The 24,857-nt window shown below is 39.7% G+C and overlaps 1 protein-coding gene across 1 annotated transcript; it reads right to left on the bottom strand.

Moving 5' to 3' along the window:
• Nucleotides 1-350: 350 nt before the first annotated feature.
• LOC121620635 (adhesion G protein-coupled receptor E2) lies at nt 351-9,071 on the bottom strand. Its single transcript, XM_041956763.1, has 20 exons — nt 8,956-9,071; nt 8,644-8,805; nt 6,787-6,867; nt 6,359-6,529; nt 6,120-6,272; nt 5,827-5,973; nt 5,325-5,447; nt 5,124-5,167; nt 4,919-5,023; nt 4,521-4,674; nt 4,178-4,300; nt 3,875-4,062; nt 3,595-3,759; nt 3,290-3,484; nt 2,814-3,031; nt 2,645-2,705; nt 2,463-2,554; nt 2,047-2,215; nt 1,868-1,963; nt 351-1,329 (listed from the first exon to the last, which is right to left on the bottom strand). Exons 2-20 carry the CDS (start codon nt 8,672-8,674, stop codon nt 1,288-1,290), a joined length of 2,358 nt encoding a protein of 785 aa, XP_041812697.1. The 5' UTR covers nt 8,675-8,805; nt 8,956-9,071; the 3' UTR covers nt 351-1,287.
• Nucleotides 9,072-24,857: the final 15,786 nt, after the last annotated feature.

Genomic DNA, 24,857 nt, shown 5'->3' on the forward strand with positions numbered 1-24,857 from the left:
TAGCATAAACAGGAAGGAAGAGGAGATTATGCTCTATTTCCTCTGCATGTATAACTGTTTCCATCTTTGAAGTCAACCAGCCAGATAAGTGTTCCAGCAGTAAGCAAAGAGTTATGTAACAGAATGTCAGACTTGAAGGTGGAAAGGAAGAAACTATTGTTGCATTGGTTTGGCAATGACATTCTGTTTGCACTTTAACAAAACTCCTTAAATCACTCTTACTTTATTAGTGTCTTGTTGCTATTTCTGCTAATTCTCTCACATAAAGAGCTTTTTAAAGAAAAAGATGTATTTGTCCTTCAGGTGTTCAAAACTAATAGGACAGTGGTGGAAAGACCGAAACATGAGGTATATCAAAATATTTCTTTAATGTAAAGCTTCCAGGAGAGGCATCCTCTAAACATTCAAGTTTTGAAACATTTATTATCTAAACTTGGGAAATAAAAAAACTCTTTTCATTCTAAACAAATATGTAGATCTAATACATTTAACATGTTACAGCATTCTGAATGGAGCAGGAATGCAGTCACTTACTGTTATACATATTGAATTGCCCAGCAATATATACACAAACATACATTTAAAATACATTTCTTTCTCACATTGTCCTCCTTGGTCATATTAAGATAATATCAATTCAAATGTGGTGGTTATAGTTATGCAGAAACAAAGTATTAGCCTCAGACATGTCTTTCAGATTGTCTTTGCTCGTTGAATAAAGTACCAGGAGGACACAACAAGCCATATTAGACATACCTGATGAAACAGGTCTTATATGTATGTATATACAATATTTTGGTCCAAAATCATTCCATTTTTTTTCCACACATGAAAAAATCATTTGGAGATAATATCAGTGTTGGCATGGAAGTAAAGCACACTATGGGCTTTAATCATGTGTCATGTTAACAGCTTTGCTTAAATATCCAAACATTCAGTTTTTCAAGACAGAGTAGTCTGCATGATGGTCATGCTCACTGTCGAATGTCATTTATTATTTTCTAATTCTGAAATAAATCAATTTAATAAAAAAATAAATTAGGAAATTAATTCATATTAAATTAGAACAACCAACAGCCATTTCAATAGCTTCAAATAAAGGAACCGTCTCAAACAATGAAAAGTTAAAAAAGTTAAAGAAAACACAGTAGGAAGAAATTATTTACAACAACATTTTGCAGTGAAGCAAACAGTTGCAAAATGGCAGGACAGTAGTTGGCCATATATCTGAGATGGCAGTCTTCAGGACATAAGTCAGACGTTGCTCCCATGTCACCGTTTAGCTTCTCAGATGTGAGACTCTCCGGTGTCCTGGGTGCTCTTGGATGCCTGAGAACCACAGAGGGGAGCAACAAGCTAAATCAGTGACGACAGACACTTTCAGTATTCTTTCATTTTCAGGAGAGGATCTGCTCTGTCACCGAGACACAACACGCTTCACTTCACACCTCCTGTAATACCTGGTCACCTTTAAACGCTGGAAAAGACTTAAGGTTTTGGAAGGTTTCCAGAATTAATGTTCCAATGACTTAACCCCATAAAGTCTCTTAAGCAACCTCATTACGGATCAAATGTTAAACTATGCTGTCCGCATGCAATGTGTGATTTAATTGTACAGTGTGAGCATTAAAACATCTTATTGAACAATGAGTAGATGCAATTATTTTCTATCCCCTGTAGATAGTATGTGTTTTATGAATTGCAGCCAAATAAACAAAATAAGTAGATATCACACTGCATCACATGTAATTTAGAACATTGCAATGTTGCATTCTGATGTGGACTGCAAAACTATTAGCTAATACAGTTTAACTTCTCATTCCACCTGAATCAGAGACGCTACAGTCAAATATAAATAACTACTTACATGAGCTTTGCTGGAGTGTGAGTAACTGAACTCGGAGTAGGTCTTCTTCCTAGGTGCACAGAATCTGGACAGGATGTTTCTATACTCATCCCTCACCTAAAATAAAAATACAAATTGAGTTTTGACACCAGAAAATGCAGCAGAGTTTGCTCTTTATTTTTGAGAGGAGTGTGACCGACCTGTTTGGAAAACAGACAGTGCATGACAAAGAGCATGACCCCCTGAAGGCTGCAAAAGATGGTGAATAGGTAAGACATGGCAAGGGTGCCGCCCTCAAACTGGAAACAACCAAAGATCCACATGGTGCCCAAGACACACAGCTGAGCCACTGCAGTGATGATGAATGCCCTGCAGGAGGCAACAAAGATACACAATCTGAGGCACTTCAACACTCTTACACCAGGAAGAGCTTACTTTTTTCTGTAATAATATTTCTGCTTCTTTTTCATTAGTGGTGAAAGGAGTTATATAGAAAATGTGTTGTTCCACTCTGTAAATATATGCTCACATATTTACACACACATGCACACCTTGTCCGTACACACATATACAGCCTGCTGCAGGCAGCTTGGCTTGCGGGTTTGTGCTGACTCACTTTATTTTCTGCAGATTGTTCAGGTCAGGGTTTAAACTTGAGAACTTCTGTACCAGCTTCCACACAGTAATGAGAAAGAAGAAAACGTTGATCTGAAAGGCAACAGAGATGAGTTTTTTAAAAAGCACTGAAGTCAGTTTCAGGAATATTTTTTTTGTCTCAGTTATTATTTTCTTACTCACAACGATGATGACACAGGCAGGGCCGAAGAAACTCCAAATCAATTCCAGGTTCAACCAGCAACTGCAGTGCATATTGATAGTTTACTAAGCAGACTATAAGTCAACATAACCTGGGATTCAGCTGTAAACTAAAATTAAAACCAGATCAGCATCAGTAGAGGGAACTTACTATTTATCAGTGCCATAGCCCTTGCTATTAGCTATGGCGGAGATACTGACAATTACAGCTGGAACTCCATAGCCTCCGGCCATCATGTAAAGGGTTTTGCAGTTGGTGTTAAAGACCAGGACTACCATCCTGAAGAGCTGTATACCCTCCAGACACATCCAGCAAAATGCTGCCAGGAAGAAGAAATGCAGCAGTCCTGCTACCATTGCACAGCCAACCTGATGCAGCAGGGAGAGAGATGAGGATCAGGATGACAGCAGTGAAAAAAGGACAAAGGATGCTGAGAAATGGAGAGGGAGAAATATGGAGAAAGCACTTTCAGAATTGTTGTTTATAAATCTTCAGCTCCTGCATAAATCATTCAGAAGCTGTGCTGTGACTCAGTATCTATTCCTCTGCTGTATTCAGAAATGTTACTGCACTCATCCGGACGCTGCAGACATTTTGACTGTGCAAGCTGGTACAGAAGTTCCTACCCGGTTCTCTGTACGAGAGATGCCTGCAAGGAAGATAAGGGTGGCAATGAAGAGGCTGATGCAGAGGTGCAGGTGGATGGTGGTTCTTGGACTTTGGATGGAGCGGATCAACCAGAATGTCAGGATGCAGATGAAAAGGCAAATTAGAGAAAGGGACAGACCCACCCAGGTGATCAGCTGCAACTCAAACTTGTTCTGTGGGGAGAGAGATAAGGGTTACATTACACAGAAATGGGCCGAAGTTTCAGCAGTAAACTCTGAATTATGAGCCACATGATTTGCCATGTTTCATCATGAGTTTTAACCTCAATGTCATGGAGCGCCATGAGCACAGCAAAGCTGCTCAGATGGTTACAGGAGCACACAGTGTATTCAGGGTTGGACTTCACCACACTGCAGCCACGAGGAGACCATGTCCCTCCTTCATCAGAGGAATCCCAGAACACACAAGTGTGGTTAGACTGATTTGACTGTGAAACAAAAGAGAGATAATGAGAATTAAACAAGTGAAATAAAGGTGACATTTATAGATGTGATATTTTTCTGTAGCGATAGATTGTTATCCTACAGCAAACTATACGCCACCTGTTTCAAGTGCTGGAGAGTTAATCTGACTGGCTGTTCGAGGTGGCTTGTGTTGCTGTTACTGACAGTAACAGACACGACTTTAGAGTTGATCTTAAAGCTTTGGTCCAATTGTTTCATTCCATGAAAGAAGCCATCTGCGTAGTCTTCCAGATTTGCGTAGCTCAGCAAAGACACTGTTGTAAAGCCTTTCACAATCATAGTAGAACAACACTGGATTAGGTGGACATTCATGATATTCGTAAATCATCTATGTCTTTATGGACATAGTTAAAAATGTGTTAATATATGCATGATCGTTACCAGGGTAATAGGAGGGATCTCCAGCAGCTGTCTCATACAGCATGTCCAGCTGGGCTTGTTTGGATGATAAATTCACAGCTCCCTGGGGTAAGTCAGCCCCCTCATGTACCCGCAGCTCCAGCTCTGGACCCATGCAATACAACGATCAGCTTTTTATTAACATGCAGCTTGTCTGTTAATACTGTAGATGGCTTCAGCAAAAGAGAAGCTTAAAGAAACAAATTGTCTTTGTCAGTAAACAAAGAGCTATGGCTGAATTGTATGTATCTTGGTAATGAGAAACCAAAGCAAAGAAATCAAAGCCAAATTCAGCTGTTTCACTATGAGTCATTTTATTTTTAACCTGTGTGAGTGGAGGATCTCGTTGTTCCAGGGGGCTTAATGAAAGGTCCTATGAGCCTCAGAGCATTTTCCACCATGTCCAGAAAGGCGGAGACTTTCCTGTTATCCTTGATGGCTCCACTGGACAAGAGCTCGTCCATTAAAGACAACAGTCTCTACAGCCACAGGAGAGGAGGGGTACAGGATCAACAGAGGCATGTGCAGGGAGAAACAGGAGACAGAGTCAGGCCGAGGCAGACTTTCAGGCTGCATACCACCTCAGGTCAACATAAACAGTCTGCAAAGTTGAGCACAGACATCTGGGGGGCGGAACTTCCGCTTTCTGTGTTGGTTGTGAGGAACGGAGGGCTTTTTTGCATAATTAAGTTGCATTTTAATTAATTTTATGCACAGAAATACCTTAAGCATGCCATCTCCATCCAGCACCGTTGGATTCTCACTTTCTGTAAGCTCCAGACAGGTTTTTTCCAACCGCATTAAAAGATCATAAGCAACTCGAAATTCCTAGGAGATCAATTTGGGGAGAACAAAGCAGAAGTATAAAGCAATATACATTCCAGATGTATGCTGAGCTGTGAGAAAGCTGTGTCTGATGTAGCTTTACCTCTGTCAGACTGTTCATATCTTTAAAAACACCACAGTTTAACTCTGAGGAAACAGGAAGTTTTGTTTCAGTAAATGTGCTTGCTGGTGACCACTCATATTATGAGGATATGTATATGAAAATGTTGGGCTATATATTTTCTGAGTAAACACTGGTCCAGTAATGGATGCTGGAAAAAGTTGAGTGTTGCTGTGTTCTTACCAGTGCAGTGAGACCCTTTGTTGCCATAGTTGGTGAACCCTGCGTGGCATGCACAGTGATAGCCACTGGCTCCACGGTGGCAGGTTCCATTTCCGCAGATTGTCTTATCAATCATACAGATGTCTAAAATGGAAACAAATCAGGGAGATGAAAATAGTTACACTTTGTGTTTCAGCCAGTGCTAATGGAACAGTTATATCCTGGGCCACCAGAACGTTCACATCCAAAATGGTGCTTAATAGGTTTTTAAAGATAATACATGATAAAAACTGATCAGACAGAACCAAAACACGGAACAGCCATTTACTAAACCTACCAGCTTAAACAAACCATTTATTGCAGAATCACTCGTTAAAAACATGTTGTGCATTGTAACCAAACTATACCACATAGAATATTGTTACAGTCTTAATATTCTGAAGTCAAAATCAGCTAACTTAGAAAAAAGAACTAAAATCAACGAAATGATAAGTATTTTGCAGCGTCATGTTGTAGCCCTCACCTTCACATTGCTCTTGATTTCCAGAGAAGTTAGATCTGCCAGATTTCAGTCGAAAGCCAGCATTACAGATACAGTGATAACTGCCTGGTGTGTTGATGCACGCTGCATTCTGACCGCAAACCTTTTCCTCTTGACATTCGTCGATATCTGTATCAGTGGAGAAAGAAAATGACTCACGCCATCAGTGTTTTGTCACCATGGCTCAAAGAGAGATTACACTGGCATCATGACACTGTAAAGACAATAATTATACATACATATCCTATATTGTATTTTCTTTCTTATTTTCTTACCTCTACATGTTACATTGTCACCCTGATGAAAACTTTCCACTCCAGTAGTGGAAACGAATCCATCATCACAAATGCAGGAGTAATGTGGAATCGTGTTAAAGCATAGGGCATTAGGTCCACAGAGGCCTGGGTCCTCCAAACACTCATTGACATCTTAAAGCAAAAGATAAAGACAGGACTTTCACATGCAGTAAAATCATAATCAGAGTGTCTGCCTCCATCAATTCAGCATAACTCACCTTTACATGTTGCAGAGGTTTCAGCTGAAAAATTCACAGTCTGCGTTGATGATCTGAAACCATCAACACACTGGCAGTAGAAGCTGCCATTTGTGTTGAGGCAGACCGCATTCTCTCCACAGGGCCCAATATAGTCAGGATCATCGTCATCAACAGCACATTCATCGTCATCTTAATTATGGACACGACAACGTAAAATAGGTTGATATTGTACATAGGTGCTTGAAGGAATCCAAACTCTTGAATCGTAATGTTACATCAGGCTCTTGTCATATCAAAAATAAAGTTAGGTGATATATTCCACTGAAATGCATTTATTACCTACTATTTGATTTCACATAAATATGCGCAATCTATGACAAACAACCGATAGATGCCACAACATGGCTGTTTGTGGTCATTTGGTAAGGTAAGTTTGCTTTTCATACCAATGCAGCTTTTCTTCACAAGATTAAATCCTTTAGGGCAGGATGGTTTTGACCAGACCACAACGAAGGAGAGGTACAGAGCTGAAAAGAAAGCAGCCGACTGTCAGTCATCACCTTCTGAACATTAATGCAACATCATTAATCTACCCTAAACTCCTTTTTCTTTATTGTCCTAAGACATTTCAGTGGAGTTGCACAGACATTAAAGAGTTAGTTTGACCACACTAATATCACCATCAATGTTCTGACAGAAGGTGTATTCCCTCATTTTCCACCCTCATTTCCTCAGATTGTTCCAACAGCATCTGCACCACAATTCAAAACGAGCGCATGGGTGCGAACTCCTTCTTCCTATGTGTAAGGAAACATCAGCTGGCATGCCACAAGTGCAATAAAGCATTACATCCTCTGTAAGAGTGCAGAGTCAGTCCTTTGTGGTCATCTAAACGACACCAGATGGGTTTAATGTGCAGTATATGGAAAAGGAAGAAAGTGTCGAGTTACATTATTTTTTCCACCGTCAGGTCATACAGTTAATTCACTATACTCCTTGAAAGAAGCGGCTAATTAATTGTCAACCAAGTGGTCATTTCATCCAAATCACAACAAGACATATTCCCAGTTATTAATAGGGGTATCTGGCCATGCAGACAGTTTTTCTATTATTTGCTGACATTTTAAGACATATGCTGCCCAAGAGCACACAACACTAATACACTTGAGGTTAATGAACTTTTGTACGTATATATGTAAAAAAAAACCAAAAAACAACAAAAAAAAAACTCTGTCAGCAGTTTCACTATTTGTTTTCCCTTTGGAAGAAAAGAGTTCCCAGGAAAAAACAATCGACGAGATACAGTATGAGGTATGCAAGTTCAGCATGTTTTTAGTGATTTGGCAGAACTGACTATTTTAATCAATAAAAAATAATTAATTTAAATTATGCCGAACTAACTTTCTCTTACAGGATACAGTAAATGAGTGGCCGACCAAGATTGTGATTGCAACATCATGAGCTGTTTCAGTAGTTTCAGATTCAGTGGCACAAGAGAATCTGTCAGTGTTTTTTCCTCATGGCAACACAGAGTTTCTTCCTTGTGGACTGCGGTCACTATCAGGTGACATGTGATGTGGCTACAGTGAGATGAGCTCATGGTGTAAAAGTAACACTTTAAAAGCAGAAGAACAGAGGTCCTCTGTGCAGTGGGGCCCAGATAGTCGGTTGTTTGAAGAAAAGCTGCTGTGTTCAGCATCACTCACTCCTTTTCTCCCTATTTATTGGAGCTTTTTCCAGCACTAAGGCTTCAGGTTCTGACTGCTGCAGAGAGGCTCACATTAAGAACCATGACAGTTTGACTTTGTCACTATTATAATTTTGCCAGCAAGACTTAAGATTCCTGGCAGATTTTATCTCAGTGGAAAGTTGTTCAAGAAAGTAATAAAACATGGAATTTAGAAAGCAAGAGTAATAGAAAAGCTGTATGGTATACAGTATACAATTTTGTCTGATGCTGTTATTTACTTATTTATTCTTGGTTTGATTATGTAATTGTATTTCAAAATTCCCTTTACAACACTTTTATTCAAATGTTTACTTTCAGTATATTCTACATTATGTCTAATACCAAAAGTGTTATACAACATTTGCCGTTTTGTCTACACTTTCATGAGATTCATAGATACTAACTTACACAGAAAATAGATACAGATATAAATATCTATAGTATCCTAAAGGTTTGCAGGCTACTGCAGTCAGTTAGTTTCCCTTTTCCCTGGAGCACATAACATTTTAAAACTTTCTCAACAGATGATTTTCCGTCCCAGCTACTGGGCAAATGGATGACAGATGTGACTCACCCAGTATCAGGAGGTTCCACCTGCCTGCCATGGCGAAGCGGGAAACACTGTCCAGATCTGTGTAAGGAAAGTTCAAACAACCAAAGCAGAAAACTGGGAACTCTCTACATGTGTTGCCGCAGTTCTCTTCTTTTTCCAAAGTTCACCCAGTTGTTTCTGCAGCTTTAATGTAAAGGAGAAAAAAAAAATCAGTATCCACCAGTCAAGTTAATGGGCGTGGAAAAAGACACTACACTATATGCTGATACCAGCAAATAGAATATATATATATAGAAATGCTCGACTCAGAAGTCTCTCATGTCATACACTGACCTCTCCTTTCTCTCACTCTGCCTGTCTCTGTCTCCCCTTTCAGTCCTCCTCTGCTCTCACTACAGAGGTGACATGCTGAAATGACTTGATTTTCTGGGGAGGGGTTTGTCTCTCTCTCTCTCTCAGAATCAATCTCTGACGTTTGTTGGGGAGTACAGTCAGGGTGTTTCAGGAAATGACTCTGTCAGCTCATTTGACTATTTCCATGACAACTATAAGTTAGTAAGCTGTGTTTTCGCGTAGGTAAAATCTGTCTTTCTTCCTCTATCTTTGCTCTTCTCTCTGAACCTTACTCTGCTGGACAGGGGACAGATGGTGGGGTCATGTAGAATTTTGATTTTGAGACTGGCCATTGTTTTACAGTCCTGCTGGTGAGTATACCTTGCCATAGTCAGAGTTTTAGCACTCAACTGGCTAACTACGGTGATGACATATATATAGCTTTTGCCTGAGCGTGCCTGTCTGAGACAATATAACAATGGTAACAATGTTGAGCTTCATTTAGCAAGAAATGAACAAAGAACAGAAGAGTACATATATATAATACTCAGTTCCCTGAAGGCTGGCCAGCTGTACCACTTTTCAATTGAAGGGCAGGCGAAACAAACAAAGTTTACTGAAGAACAACAAAAACTGCTAAAGCAAAATTTTTTATCATACAGTGACTTTTTGAAGTGTCAGTCAAATGAATGTGATGTCATTCGGAGGAAATACACTTCTGAGAAACCCAGTTGCATGGAAGGACATAATGTTCTTTTCCTTTTCACACTTTTGATGTTCACTGAGCCTGTATCACAAGGTGCCACCATCCCATACTTCACACAGATTTGTTTGGGTTGTGCTGACTTGAGCTTTAAAAATGTGAAGAAATGCAGACATGCTGTAAGCATTTATAAGAGCAATTTAATGGAACAAAGCAAGTTTTCAGCAACCTTCTTATTTCCAGCTCACAGTGGCAAGGTCATTTTCAGGTCTGAACGCACTGTTCCCAGGCTCACTGACAGGCATGGTGGTTATTGCATTATTTCACACTTCTAAACAATGAGGTGGATTTTGGGCTTTGTGGGACCGGGAACATGGAGGTGACAGACAGCAGGCCTTCAGGGACTGGCAGTGATTCAGTGCATGCCCACAGAGGGACCTTGAAATGTACTGACATTAGGATGACCTATAACAAAAAAAAAAAACAAAAAAAAACCCTGCCTGTAAATAAGCCTATACTATGTGTGGTTTACATGAAATTACTCATTTGTAATGACATAATCATCATAATAATAACCATCATCTGGTTCACACTCCACCCAGATAAATAATAAACTATATAGTGATAGATATAGCATTTAATAATCTTGAAGTAATATAATGACCAATAAGTTCTGAGATATTAAGGTTGAAAAGTTACCACCATGCAAGCGTAACACATTAGTTAAGTATACCGGTAAATGTAGGTATATAGTTTATAAAATATGTTTGATAAAGTAATTTCATTTCAGTCTCTGTGTAGTTGTATCGCAACAGTTGGGTTGGGTAGATACTGGAGGATGAGTCTTTGCTTGCAGTAAAAACAAAATGAAACAAAGACAGAATGAGAAAGCAGACTGTGGAGAAAGGAAATCAGAGCTGCTCTAATACGAGGCTGTGAATAACAACATTAAATACACATACGTACATCTGAATCACTAAGACACCAAGCACTACTTTTACAAGGCAGCATCTAGTCCTCACACGTAGAGCAAAAAGTGGAACTCAAGTTGACACACCAGATGGGGACTTCCACTGTAGCACACTAACTTATAGTACATTGTGTACTATGCAAGGTGAGAACTGACTTTCAATACCCTGTTTTTGGGTGACAGCTTGCACAGCATATGCTGTGCAGTGCTGGCAGAAATGGTAATAACTAAAACAGGAGGGGAGTACCACAGATAAAATACACGTTACTGCACTCTTTTTCACACAGTCAGTCAAAATCAAATGCACAATGTACAGTCAAGTCAGTCAAGTGCAACTTGTGGGTTTGTGATTGAATATTGAGGCCAGAGGCCACATGTCAAATGTCACCGCTGTGCATGCTCTGTATTCAAATAATGAATCCATCCCACTGGAGTTGGCTGACTGAACTTTCGTGTCTCGCTACAGTTTAATTCTGGCGTCTTTTTCAAAGACTGATTTCCAGCCAAAATGATCATGGCAAGCATCCAGGCCTTATCCTGTTATCTCACGACCTTCTTCCTGCCCATACCAAGATAGTGCACATATGGTTTTGGATGTTTTGTGTTTTGCTTTGTTTGTTTTCTTTTTGTTTCTTTCTGAATTCTCAAACAATGAGGAGGGACCTCAATATGGCCCAGCTGTCTCAACAACTTCCTGACAAACCCTGAACAAAAAGGTCAGAATGGAGACTGAGTAGTCTGGTCGAGCCGCCCTGTCTTACACTGACTGAGACTGAGTCATTTCAAAATGTTCTGTTTTCAAAGAAAGCTGCTGTCTGAAGTGCATCAATAAATATTTCCAAGCTGCTACATTGATGATGTAATGCTTATGGCTACTGCTGTGTGGAACAATGTTGAAGTCCTTCCACATGCAAATTTATTTGGCCATTAAAAGCGATTGTAATAATGCTGATTATATCTTATGATAACTGTCTGTTACAGTCGATCCATCTTGAAAAGTATTTGTATTTATGGTTTTTCTTTTTCTTTTTTGGAAATAGCTCATGTTGCCCCACGACACCATGTCTGAAACATTCTCTATGCAGGAGGTGACTGTTGGTTAAGCAAAATGCTTAGTTCATGAACCATAGGGTGTTGCCTGCAGAGCTGTTAGATCCTGCCAGCCCACTCGTTCTCATTTGGATATGGAAGCAGAGAGAGAAAGATGGGTCTAGATCGTAAAATAGTCAGAATGTCACACTTTCTTCTCTCCTACTAGTTCTTGTGTAACTTTTCCTCTGTTGGAAACTACAAGTCAGTAAAACCATATAAATAGTTTTACTGTCAAAATTCCATTTCCCCTTTTTTCCCTCTGCATCCTTTTTTTCAATGGGCCAAGAGCAGAAAGAAGGTTCGTTGCTTCATATCTGCCTTCGTTGCTTCATATCTGCCACCCTAACCCTAACCCCCACCCTAACCCATTAAAACCCCAAGCTGATTCTAAAATAGTTGTAATCACTTTCATGGGTCTGACAGGATTAGCTCCTGACCATATCTCACTTCTTTGCTTGTTTTTTTTTTAGATTTTCTGCTTTTTGCAAAACAGTTCAGAAAACATTGTTGCCTGTTTTTCAAAGGGAAATCAGGCTTATTATTACTGCTATACTATATAAGTGCACAATCTCACCCAGCACTGAGACAGGTTAAGGCAACATAGGAGCTCATGATACTGCATACTATGATGCAATATCTCTATAGGGATACATAAAACACGAGTTTAGACTGCCCTGTTTAGTTTCTACAGTACAGTTCTCTGTCAGTTTTTAATCTGTTGTTGTCTATTGTCTATTGAGAATTTCATGAGTTGTTTCGGTCACACCGTGGTGAGGTTCTTGTCTTGGGTTTTTTGTCTCGTTATTTCCTGTTTTATTTTGAAAGCCTAACTCTCCTCTCGTTTCAGAGCACTTGCCAATCCTCCCGTGTCATCGGCGTGTCCGTCCTGATTACCCATTGTCTCCACCTGTTCCTGATTACCCTCCATGTGTTAAATAATCTGCGTCTCCCTTGTCTTTTGCCAGTGTGTCTTAGTCCGAGAGCCGATTCACCCGTGCCTGTCTTTGTCCCGTTCCCATTGTCACAGTATCTCGTCCACGTGTTCCATAGTCCTCTTCGTGAGTGTTTTTTGTTTGTAAGTTTAATAGTTCAGATTTCGACATTTTTCGTTTGTCCTAGCTAACCCGTTTTTTAGTCCTCATTAAGAGAGTTTTTTTGTTTGTTAGATTTTTCTTACTCAGCGATAGTATTCCTCTGTTTTCTTAGAGTGATTTTCATTTTGTGAGATTTTCCAGTCAGGATTGGTTTCCTGTTAGTCTGTTGTGTTCTTCCTTCCTCGGGAGCGATTACAGTTCGTAGAAGTTATCTTAGTGATTCTGTTATTTTGTTATTATCCTCTGCTAGAGCGATTTTTGTTATTTCTTTTCGGCTCTTAGATAGTTCATCATTATTGTGAATATCTTTATTAGTGTGTGTGTGTATATATATATATATTAGATAATTTCATAGCTCCTGATTCCTCTGCTCATTGAAGAGGTCTGGGATTTCGTGCCTAAATAAAGCTGTGATCAAGTCTCTGCACCTGAGTCCTTATTGTGTGCCGGCCTGACAGTTTCAATTGTAGAACAGTGTAGATCTGTTGAGTGTTCACTGTTAAATATTTAAAGTTCAGTTTACTGTGTTTTACAATCTGGAAAGTTTTCCTGCAAATTAATGTTGAATATTTTGAGAACCTAACACATGCTATTGAATGCAGTACACAGCACCCTGCCCCTCTGTTGTTGATGCAACAATATGTGCAAAATGACATTTCCTTTATATATCTGGGAAAAAATAGTTTGCATGCATATAGAGGAACTGTCTTTGTATAGTTCACTTCCTCACACCTACAAGCCAAACTTCACGGTCACAGTGGAGGAAGTGGTGACAAACCTGTCACATGTATTGAAGACTTTTTGCGGTGCTGCTTGAATTGTGTGGTGACAATTCTAACAGTTTCATGACCCTAGTACTCAATGCCTGATAATTTCTTGAACTATGTAAATTATTCTTCACCACCAACTGCATATTGCCTGTAGCACTGCTCACAAAAATCTCAGCTTACAAGAGAAAATGAAGTAGGTGTTTGATCGCAAAACCAAAACCGGTCTATTTGAGCCAGGTCTTGGCTTGGTTGGTAGGTTAATCATTCCAGGCAAAGTTTAGTGGGCCTTACAAAGTAAAAAGCTGTATATCGGACAGGGAATATTTCATATACACACCAGAGAGAAGGAAGAAAGTGCAGTGGTGTCATGTAAACTTACTGAAGGCATATCAATCTGTTCACTGCGCCTCTGAGGTAAAACGTGACTTGTTTTCCACCGACAGTCTCACGTTGCAGTCTCTAAGGTCAGTAGCCACAGCTGGAGTTGTGCCTTCAGAAGATTTTGATGTTCCATCTGAAATTATTCTCACAAGGAGGTTCAGCTGTTCTCAGTACCTGGACCACGTCAGTTGGGTTATCTGTCAGACAGTCTTTTTTCAGATACACCATCAAACACCAACTTGGTTGAGCATGACATAGGTGCAGAGGATGCTCAGCCTGTGAGACAACTTTCCTGGGCTGTAAGAAAGTGTAAGCGGACAGAGAAGAAAGTAGTTTACGTAGCAGAACCAGGCTGCTCTGTGGGCCTCTGCATGTCTGTTGGCAGTTAAGACTGATGTGTCCGATAGATTTTGGACATATTTGAGAAATGTTAACGCTGTCATCAAACCTGACTGTTAAACCATGCAGCACATGGAGGACTGCACAGAAATTTTATCTTTCATCAATTCATGGGGGTTGTTTCCCCATTCGATAATGGCTATTGGGCAACATTTTAGTGCCCTATGAACAAGGCGTTGGCTGGTCTGACAGGGTGTGCAGCTTGTTTTGATGATGTTGTGGTGTTCAGTGACACATGGGAAGTTGATGTAGCTGTCAACCTAGCAAGGTTTGACTTTGCCAAAGTGACCTATCTTGTCAAAGTTGTCAGCCAGAGTGAAGTTCGTCCTGTGCAAGGTGGAGGCCATTGATAAACATCCTGTGCCAACATCAAATAAACAAAAAACACAAACTGATTTGGCTCCTTGGGTTAGAGTCAGGTTATAACCACAGGGTTTGACCCTTTTTTTCCACTGTGGTTGCTCCATTGACTAACCTCTAGAGCAAAAACACTCCTTTTGTCCTGTCTCCCCACTGTCAAGTTGCTCATTGCGATAAACCTTTTAAGATGCAGGTGGATGCAAGTGAAACTGATGCTGGTGCTGTCCTCCTACAAGAAGGGAAAATGGGAAACTGAACATCCTGTATGCTTCATACTTCTTCTTACAAAAGTTTAATCATCACCAGTTAAATTATTCAGTCGTTTTTTTGAAGTGTATGCTAGACCATCATTGGCAGTTACCATTTACAAAGATCAAACCTTTTGGCTTTCCATTGAGGGATTGCTGTCATCTGCTTGGAGCCTTTATAAGAGATGGCTCCTTCCCTCTTCCCACTGGAAGAGCCACTCCATTTGGTTTTGTTTTGGCTCTGATGTATTAAGTTTAGCCTAGGTTCATGTATTTATATATATATATATATATGTGTGTGTGTGTGTGTGTGTGTGTGTGTGTGTGTGTGTGTGTGTGCGCGCCCCTACAGTTTCAAGTGCCCAACACTCACCTTTCACTACTGACTATTCACTTTACACCTAGTTTGCTTACATAGCTCCTACCTCCCTTCTTTGTTATGCTCCTGAGTGAGCCATGAACAAGTGGCTAGACCCTTTTTTGTAAATGGGCAAGTATGGTAATAGCTTAGCATGAAGTAGTTTCTATTATACTATCATTTCTTTTCATTTGATGGCTGCTGTGAAAAGAGCTCTTGGTCTTTTTTTTGTCTGAGTATAATACAGCAAAAACACACCCACAAGCTTACTGACATTGAATAATGTTCTAAATTTATAGCCTCTATCTTTAACAAAATATGTTTAACGGTCTTATCAGATATTTATTGACTGGTATCTCTGTAACTGAAGACTTTGACTTATAGATGAACCACTGGCTTGTTAGAAATAAAGCCTTAAATAAATGATCAATCATGGAAACACTTTTCCAGCATCAGAAAACTTTAAACCCTTAGGTTTAGTTGTTTCTTAGTATTAGCCAGATATTAAAAGATTTTCAATCCATTTGGGAGCGATAACAAGGTCCACTCCTGTGCATTCGAATATTTATTTGTTTTTTCCTTCCAAAAAAAAGAAAAAGAAAATAAGCTTTTAATCCACTTTGTTTTGGTTAGAGCGTGCGTCAAAGCTGCACAGATTTAGCTGAAGCTGGTGCCAAAACAAAATGGTGTGTGGCTACTCACTGTCAAGGTTTTGTCATAGTGAAATAGCATCATCTAGTGGAAAAAGCGTGTATTACATCATCACCCAAAAGCGAATGCAAATTAAAACTGCAAATGTTGGAAACATCAAACGTCCAATGGGTGTAATTATCTTAAATGATGCAGTTTAATGTACATGTCCATTCGGCACCACCTTGCTTTTTAATTCTCAAATTCTCAAAACCTGTCGATGCAATAATGCCTCTAATGTGCAATTTTCATGTTAGTTTATCCCCCGAAAAAAGAAATTCTGTAAAAATTCTTCTTGCTGGTGGAGATTAGGGCAGCAGTCACTCAGTGGAGACTGTAATAAGTGTTAGATAATTTTCAGTGTTGAGAATTATTCTTATCAGGTGCAATGTGGAACAACAATTTACCTCCTGTTATTGGGTTGGAAATTAAGGCCAATCCACTAACTCAGCAAATTCAGCAAGTTTAAGGCAAACTCTTGAAGATGCTGATTTAAGCATTTTGAACACGACGCAGGTTTACATGTACAGTACCAAAGCCAGAGGGCTGCTCCAGGGCAAACGATCAAACCATGTTTTATGTTCACAGAGAAATACTTGCATTGCAATACCATCTCTCTCAGGTCCAAAACTGAATCTTATAGAATGAAGTTTTAATCATATTGGACTGGATTATTTAATGGTATGCACGAAAATTCTCACACTGCATGTAATTTTCTATCATAATTTTACTATTTATCAGGCTGCTGCTACTATTGTACCAAGTGGACATTTCCCTGTGTGAGCATGTCTTCTGAAGGACAAACTGAAAATAAGAAGGATCCTCTGCCGCCTTACTACACTTAATACTACAACATTTATTTAATCAGTCATGTCAATCATTTTAATCACCTTATCATTGATTGTATACATTGTGAAGTGTGCAACACAGGTACAAACATAACAGTAACAGTAGGTGATTGGTGTATGCTGCATCCAGGAGCAATCTGAGGATTTTGCATTTCATTACTGAACTTGACCTTTCTTTATTTCTGTTACTCAACATACAAACACGGGCGGAAGCAATCTTGTTGTAAGTTGCAACATCATTTTAGGTAGACCCTTTACTTTTAATTCAGCAGCCTATGTTTATATATCAAGCATTGTACTACCCTGCACATCCATCATCGGGTAAAAAAGTCCTGATAAAATGTGTGAGAATGGAACAGAGGGAATGATGAGCCAAAGAGAAGAGGATGCTGTCCCATACAAGGCTGGACTGTGACAAAAGGGTTGGCCCTGGCATTTGAGGCCCCAACTAGCCCCTCACAATTGGTTGTGCACCACCCACCAGTACACCTTCCTTATGGTTCCCTAAGATATGTATATAGTACTGTTGCTGCAAACCACTACAGAGCTGAGTAGTAAGCGCTGTGGACCAGTGTACCAGTGAAAGTGTATCAGTGTACGTTCTTGCTCTTGACTGACTCCCTGGTGACCGGAGGCAGTTGTGGAGTACACATTATCCATACTCAAGCAGTCTACAGCTCCTTGTTCCTCCCTGTCTTTCTCCTCCACTGCTACCTCAACAACCTGGCTAGACATAAGAAGAGACGGAGAGATGATTACAATTAATTGGGTGGGGTATTAACATGATTATGAATTTGAATCCAGAATTAACTAACTACTCACTTCATACAGATTTCAAGTATCCAAATATTATAATATGATGAGTATTGCATAAGGTGCTTACTCAGTTAATAGATAAGCTTTTTGTTTTGTATTAATGCTCAGAGAGGAGTAATAGACCTATGTATGTGATCAGGTACTAAAATCAAGTGTGTACTTGTTTGTTTTGGGAGTTTGAATTACAGTTGATCTCTCTCGCATGACATTTGATAGTTAAATTTACAATAGTCAGCATTAGGGAACTATGCTAGACTCCAAAAACAATGGCAAACAGCTTTTGATACGCTATATGGCATTAAGTGACTGAGTGAGCACCAGCAGTAGCTGACAGTCTTACTTTATGATAGTTTTACAATTATGCAATCTTATTATCATCCACATTAATTCAGTTAATTATCATTCATTCATCATCGTCATCATGGCATGGGACACACTATCCTCTCTGAGAGTCCCTGTTCTTCTGCAAGCTACATGCTTAACTACACTCTCCTCCTGCTCACTCTGGTCCTCGGCTTCCCTGTCACATGCCTGCTTTACTTCCTGCATGGTTCTCTGCCCGGCAGCGTCCATTCTGCATTTTTCTGGCCTGCAACTTCTCCACACGACCCCCTTCTTTTGTTTTTGCTTATCCATTTGACAGACGGCTTCCATCCACAGATGTTTGGGGTTGAGAGGAACAGAGTGGGGAAGATGGGGCTGGCACAGTAAGAGATGCGATTGGGCCAGCCTAGTGTCAATTAAGAAAAAAAACAATGAACTGATTTACCTGTTTTATGGGCCGGTCAAACAAAACAAACAAACACCCCCTCCAACAGCAATAACAACAACAAAACATGTCCACCCAAAAAGCACACTGGCCCACCAGGAGTGTGCCCGGACTGCCGGATGGCCAGTCCAGCCCACGTCCCACAAATTAATTTCCCATCTACTGTTTTAGAACATTTGAAACATTAACAAATGTTCCAAATGTTCACAACCGCTGGTGAAGTCTGGGGGGCTGCCAGTGGGAGTGAGCCTTGCAGGGACTTTGGAGTGTGCATAGGTGGTGAATAGGTGGGCAATTGCCTGGGGTCTTGCATATTTGTGCTTCCTTTATTTTGAATTTGACAATGCTTTTCCTTTCTTGTCCCTTCAATCGAATGATAATCTGTCACAGATGAATGATGAAGATGAATCTGTATACAGTATATGTAAATGTGGGGCTCCCCAACAAAACGTCTATATTTGACCATATTTGTTATCCCCCACATTTTACATTAATGGACTATTCCACCTTGACCTTCGACCTTTGCGTAGTGCGTTAGTTCCAAATCAAATGACGTAGAAATTCGCGTTATTGTCGTTACGAACTTGGAGGTTTTGAACCTTTTAATGTCCGCTCCAAGAATAAAGCAATTAAAAAATGTTTTGATTATTTTTTAAGTTATTGGGCCACTAATAACAAGATTAATCATAAAAAAAATCACATACCCAGAAGTTTTTAAAATATGGAACTCTACCAAATGGTTGAGCAGACTATTAAAGGGTTAAGGAGGATGAGAAAGAGGAAGAAGGAAGACGTACAGTTTAAGGAGAGTTCGCCTAATCTATTGATTTTCTTAAATTTAATAGCCAGACAGTCCACGTTGGAGAGTCCGAGGAGTGCAGAGGGACTGAGAGGTGCACAGGTTGTACCGGGACAGAGGTGTGAACGACCTTTCTTCTGTTATTGACAGTCCTGTCACAGCTGCCAGGCGCGCACTCAGCAAGGTGAGGCTGCATGGACTGGTTACATCAAGTCATGAGAATAAACAAACATCGTCGAATTGAAGCGGATCGTGAATTGGTGGCGTTCAGTGGTGCACAAGCCTCTAAATGCTGTTCGGACAGGTGAGTACAACTACAACTACCTGACAAGGGTTGCAACTAAGCATAATTTTCAGTGCCGATTAATCTGATGATTATGATCTGTTGATTATTTTCTAGATTAAGTTAAGGACGATGTCCTCAAATGTCCGCAACCCAGTGATATTCAGTTTACTGCCACAGAGGAGTGAATAAACCAGAAAATATTCTCATTTAAAAACTTTAGAAACACAAAAAATAGTTTGCGATTACTTAAACAGCTGACAACTAATCAATTAATCGTTGCAGCTCTCGACCTAAGCCATGACACTTATTGGATGAACTGTAGGCTCTTCTGAATCTCCTGTTTGTGGGCTGGAACTGCTCTGGAGTTTGTATTTAGTTTATGCCCACACATCTGCATCCACGGTGCTTTAGTCTGATGTTAATTCAAGGTTTTTTGATCGCTGTAATGCTTGTTATTCATTGCTCGTCATTTTTGATGAATTGTCTGAGTTTTGGCCTCTTGTGGTTCTTATAGACCTAATTAGTAATCTGCTGTAGGCCTATGCACAGGTAAACTTCTTCTAGAGCTTTGTAATGTTGCTCCACTAGTGTGCATGTTTGCACTTTATTTTGTATCTTAAAAGTGTTTACAGTGCTTAAATTGAATAGGTCTGTCATATATAGCCCATCATCATCTGACTTTTTATTTACCCCTGTTCTCTTTTTTTAAAACGTAACATTTTAACAGAGTATATTTCAATTTACTGACTTTTTGCCTTTTATTTAAGTGTAATTTAACTGTATTTTTACTGAACTACTTATTTAAGAGTCCTAAACAACCTACAAACATCTGAAAAATAGGTCTTTGGCATTTTTGACGTGAACTCCTGCATACCAAGATTCAACATTAAAGACTGTCATTTTGCAGCTAATAGAGAGCTGGGCAGAGTGGCAGATGCCCTTTTAATCCCCCACAGAGAGATTGAACCGGACTCGTCTAATTTGCTCCAAGGCTCACTGCCACCCTCTTAGAAATGGATGTGAATGAATTTTGAATCATCTTCCAATGCAATCTGGTCTGAAAAACCAGTTCAGTCAGACCATGAATTAGAGACATGATGCAGATATTATCCTGCCCCTTGCTGTCATCATCAGAGCAGCCAAGGAGAGGCTGTCTTTTGTCGCTCACAAAGACAGGTCTACTGCATCCTTTGCACATGCAGTGTATACTGCCAAATATAGTTCTGAACTGCAAGGATCTGAATCCATGTTCTTATATTCAAGACCTCCCCAGGTCTGCGGATGTCAGTACATGTGAGTGACAGTGCAGGGCAACAAAATGTACCCGGCCTCTGTGAACTTATCCATGAGGACTATTGCATATCATAGAGAGGCTGCACAGGCCTCTGAGGTACCACCCCTCCAGGAGGAAACTGTGGAAAGTTCAGCCCCGGTGAAGCTTTTATCCAAATGGACTACTTCTCCTTGCCTCAGGCTCTGGCCAAACACCTCAGAAACTTGGATAGGAATGAAGACATGCAATCGCTATAGTTAAGAAATTTAACATGATACCATACCCTGAACAATACATCTTAATGTTATAACAAAAACACCTGCCATGGTTTTGGATATTAGTTCTGATATTTCCTGGTTTATGTTGAAATGTGTCATCTTGTGCTTCACTTCCTGCATTTTCTTGCCTTTGTGATTGTTGATTGTTTCACCCTGTACCTCATTAGCCTTCCCTCCCAGTGTATTTAAGTCTGTGTTTTCCGTCAGTCTTTGCCCATTTGTCTATGTACCCTGGGTGTCAGCCCTTTTGGACTATTGCTTTGTTTTTCCCTGAACCTTGCTTGTCTTTGGACTTTTGGATTTGTCTCCCTTTTTGGATTTGTTTGCCTGATTTCTTTGGAGTTGACCTTTGCTTCTCCTGTGACACTTGTGCAGATGGGGGAAGCAAGAAGGCAAGGGGTTGGACCCAAATGCAGACAAAACAGGTGCAGTTCAAATAATTTATTTAGAACAAAAGCACTTAACAAAAGGCTTATGGGAAGGTGAGGCAGGCAAATATCAAATCCAAAATAAATCAGTCCGAATAGGCAAACAAATCCAAGAAAGGAGCAGAATCCCAAAGTCCAAAGATAAGCGAGGTCTGTGGAAAAAACAACTTAAATACACTGGGAGGGATGGCAAATAAGCAAAAGGGTGAAACAAATTAACAATCACAAAGGTGGGAAAACACAGGAAGTAATACAAAAGATGGCACATGAGGCAAATTTTCAACATAGGAAAGGAAATAACAAAACTGAAACCCGAAAACCATGACAACACCTTTTTATATTAGATAAAAATAAGTGCCAGTCCTGTTGATCTTTGCTGATTAATCATAAAATCAATTTGGCCTTTGTAGTGTTATTCTGATTTTCTAAAATCCGTTATCACAGCATGAAGCTACAGTTTTTCATTGCAATTTTCGACTTGAACTTCTCCAGTCTGTTGATGTATGCTCTTCATAAAATGGTCCATGAATATCAGCAAGTCTCAGTGCACTTTGCAGATCTCATTCCAGAGTACACCATTTTGGACTAATGCATTATGTTTTAATATAGCAGTAATCACCTTAATGGCCACATTTTGAGACATTGTAACACCCCCATTAAAGCTGTTGCATCCTACTGCTTCAACCAAAATTATGTGTAATGTAGTTTATTGTATTATATTTCTGAAAATATTTCATAAAATACTGTTTACTAAAGTGTTTGAGGCTATTAGCTAGATTAACTTGGAGAATTCTATGCTTTTATCAAGTCAATTTGATGCACAGTGGTTGAGGGATGGTAGTTCAAGACTTTTTAATTGTTGATAAAAGAGGATATTTATGGTCTTACTAAGCCAACTGAATACTGTAACCAATGTGCGTTTGTAGAGTAGTGATTCTCAGTAGGGGGAAGAGCCTGTAAAGAAATTATTGTGAAGAGTTGCAAGATTTTGAAGATTAATTTGAAATAAATTGCCACAAATTAATTACATTAATATGATTATTATATCGTTATGGTCACATTACTGGGGATCTTTGTGAATAAGTACTGGATCCGAAGCCGGACTGAACCACTAACAGCTCAGCGGTTACACACTACAGAGCGCTGATGTCTGTGGCTAATGTGGAATTTAAGCAATCACTACTGTCAGCAACAAGCCCGAGATAGCCCATTTGTCTTAAAGTGAGCCCCTTCAGACCCATTCAACATCAATAAGTTAATAATTATAGACTGATGTGCTTCATATTGTATGAAAAACATTTGAACTTTATTATGCTATCATTTGATTGCAGGCGTTTACAGTATAAATGTAAATGTGTTTCCGCTTTTTGAAGAGCATGAATAAACAGAAAGCTGCGGGGCTGCTCAAGGGATAAATGATCAAACCCTTATACATAATAACATTGGGATAATTGCATTGCACTTTCCTCAGTGCTGTTCATAACTTCATACCATTAGTTGTGTCCATGCATGCAACTGTAAAGGGAATATCACAGAGTTGCACCCATAGGTCTTTTAGGAGTCAAGAGTGCCAAAGTGTTTAGATCCGCTAGAGTGCTTAGGCTAAAATTTTCTGCTTACACTATGAAAATGGAAGTACTTTGAAAATACAGTTGAGTAGCAAAGTCAAAATCAAAATTGTGCAAGGAGGTAGAATCATGCAGAACTCAATACCAAAGACTTGTGACCCGCTTTATTGAACCATGTTTACATTTTAATTATCCCAAACCAACAAAGAGACAACTTCTTTATCTTTATCTTTTTTCTTTTTTTATTTCTATTCTTGCACACAGCTGGATTTATTATCAAAATGTACTGTAGAGAAGTGGCAATCGGTGTGAGCAGACATTGCTGTAGGTGTACAAACCCCAAACCTCAGTTTGGTATCTGTATGTGCGATCTGTTAGTGTAAGTATTTTAAAATTCCTTTGAACTCCGGTCTCCACAGCTTTCCACAGCTTTCAGCGCTGGAAAATGTTTGAACTCACATCTGAGACGTGAAGATTTGTTGATGCTCTTATGGTTCATACATTTGTCTGTATTGTTCCAACTGTTATTCAAGCACTGCATGTATAAGCATTTGTCTGTGTGGGATTAATAGATAATAATTCGTTTGGACATCAACACTTGACAGAGGAATTGCTTTAGGAGTTGACTCAGGAACTACAATAGCGCGGTACTAAGTCTCATCAGTGTGTTTTATCTGAGCACGGTGCAGTGGTAGGTTAGTCATGTGATAACAACTAGCATGTTTGGCAAATCTTAAATTATTCAAAGGCTGTAAACTCCACAAGTCAAAGATCCAATTCGGTCTCTCAGCTGGTAAAATGTAATAGAGCTTTAGAGCTTTATCAGTCTTGCTCCAAATCAGGCTGTGCATTCCAGTTCTTCAATCAGGGCTGAGTTTGCCAAGAGCTCCTGCTGTAAATGACAAACTGGAGATAAAGCAGAAGTTGGTCAAGTGGCCACATGCAGAAGGGAGGGTGTGGGGCTTGTTGTGCTTGTCCTCAACCAGCAGGATGCACTGCAGCCCCATCACGCACCAGCTTTAATGTCAGGAAAACTATCAAGCTGAAAAGCACCATTTCAGTGAGTTTGAGATGAATATTTATGTATGTGGGAAAATGAATACCATTTTTCACATAAATGAATATCTGCGCTCAAATTAGAGGTTAGAGAAATGGCTGAGATTATCTTGTTGCTTAATGCTTAATTGAAGCCAGCTTCTAATTAGCTTGGCTATTATCATCCAACTCAGGAACAATTCCAGATTTCTAAAACTTTTAAACATGGTGAGAATAGAATTTGGCCCCTAGAAATACATTTAAAGCTACTGCATTATGAAGAATTCTAATCTGTGTCCTCTTGTCACAGCTTCACCCACTGTGACCTCTTTATAATTCTCATCCTGCTCAACATTAATTTAGCTAAGAGCAAAATCTCTGAATTAATGTCCCTTCATTCCTTTTTCTTACCGTGTCACCCTCATTACATGCTATGTAAGTACTGGGTGTCTTACCTCTCACAAGGCAAATGGAAGTTCACTATGCTATGTCTGCAGCAAATTGTCTTCGCTTTCATTCTGAACACCGTGCTGGCTGAGACAAATGACACAGCGTTTGCTGTACAGAATGGAGTTGTGCATTGAGCAGTGGGGCCCTGAATGGATCCCTGTGGTTTTCATAAGAGTATAATTCCTCTGCTTGTGTCTGCACTGCAGGCTGGTGGCAGCTCTGATTGTGGCCATACTGCGAGGCTGCCAGTGTGAGTGAATTGTTCCAAAGTGATGTCCTGCACAAAG

The sequence above is a fragment of the Chelmon rostratus genome, chromosome 17 (assembly GCF_017976325.1).
Source record: "Chelmon rostratus isolate fCheRos1 chromosome 17, fCheRos1.pri, whole genome shotgun sequence".
Lineage (NCBI taxonomy): Eukaryota > Metazoa > Chordata > Actinopteri > Chaetodontiformes > Chaetodontidae > Chelmon > Chelmon rostratus.

Coding starts and splice junctions, on each gene's coding strand:
- LOC121620635 (XM_041956763.1), bottom strand. CDS start 8,674: ATGGCAGGCAGGTGGAACCTCCTGATACTGG. Junction 3,760..3,874: donor CTCTCCAGCACTTGAAACAG/GTGGCGTATAGT, acceptor TTTGTTTCACAG/TCAAATCAGTCTAACCACAC. Junction 2,555..2,644: donor CTGCCTGTGTCATCATCGTT/GTGAGTAAGAAA, acceptor GTTGCCTTTCAG/ATCAACGTTTTCTTCTTTCT.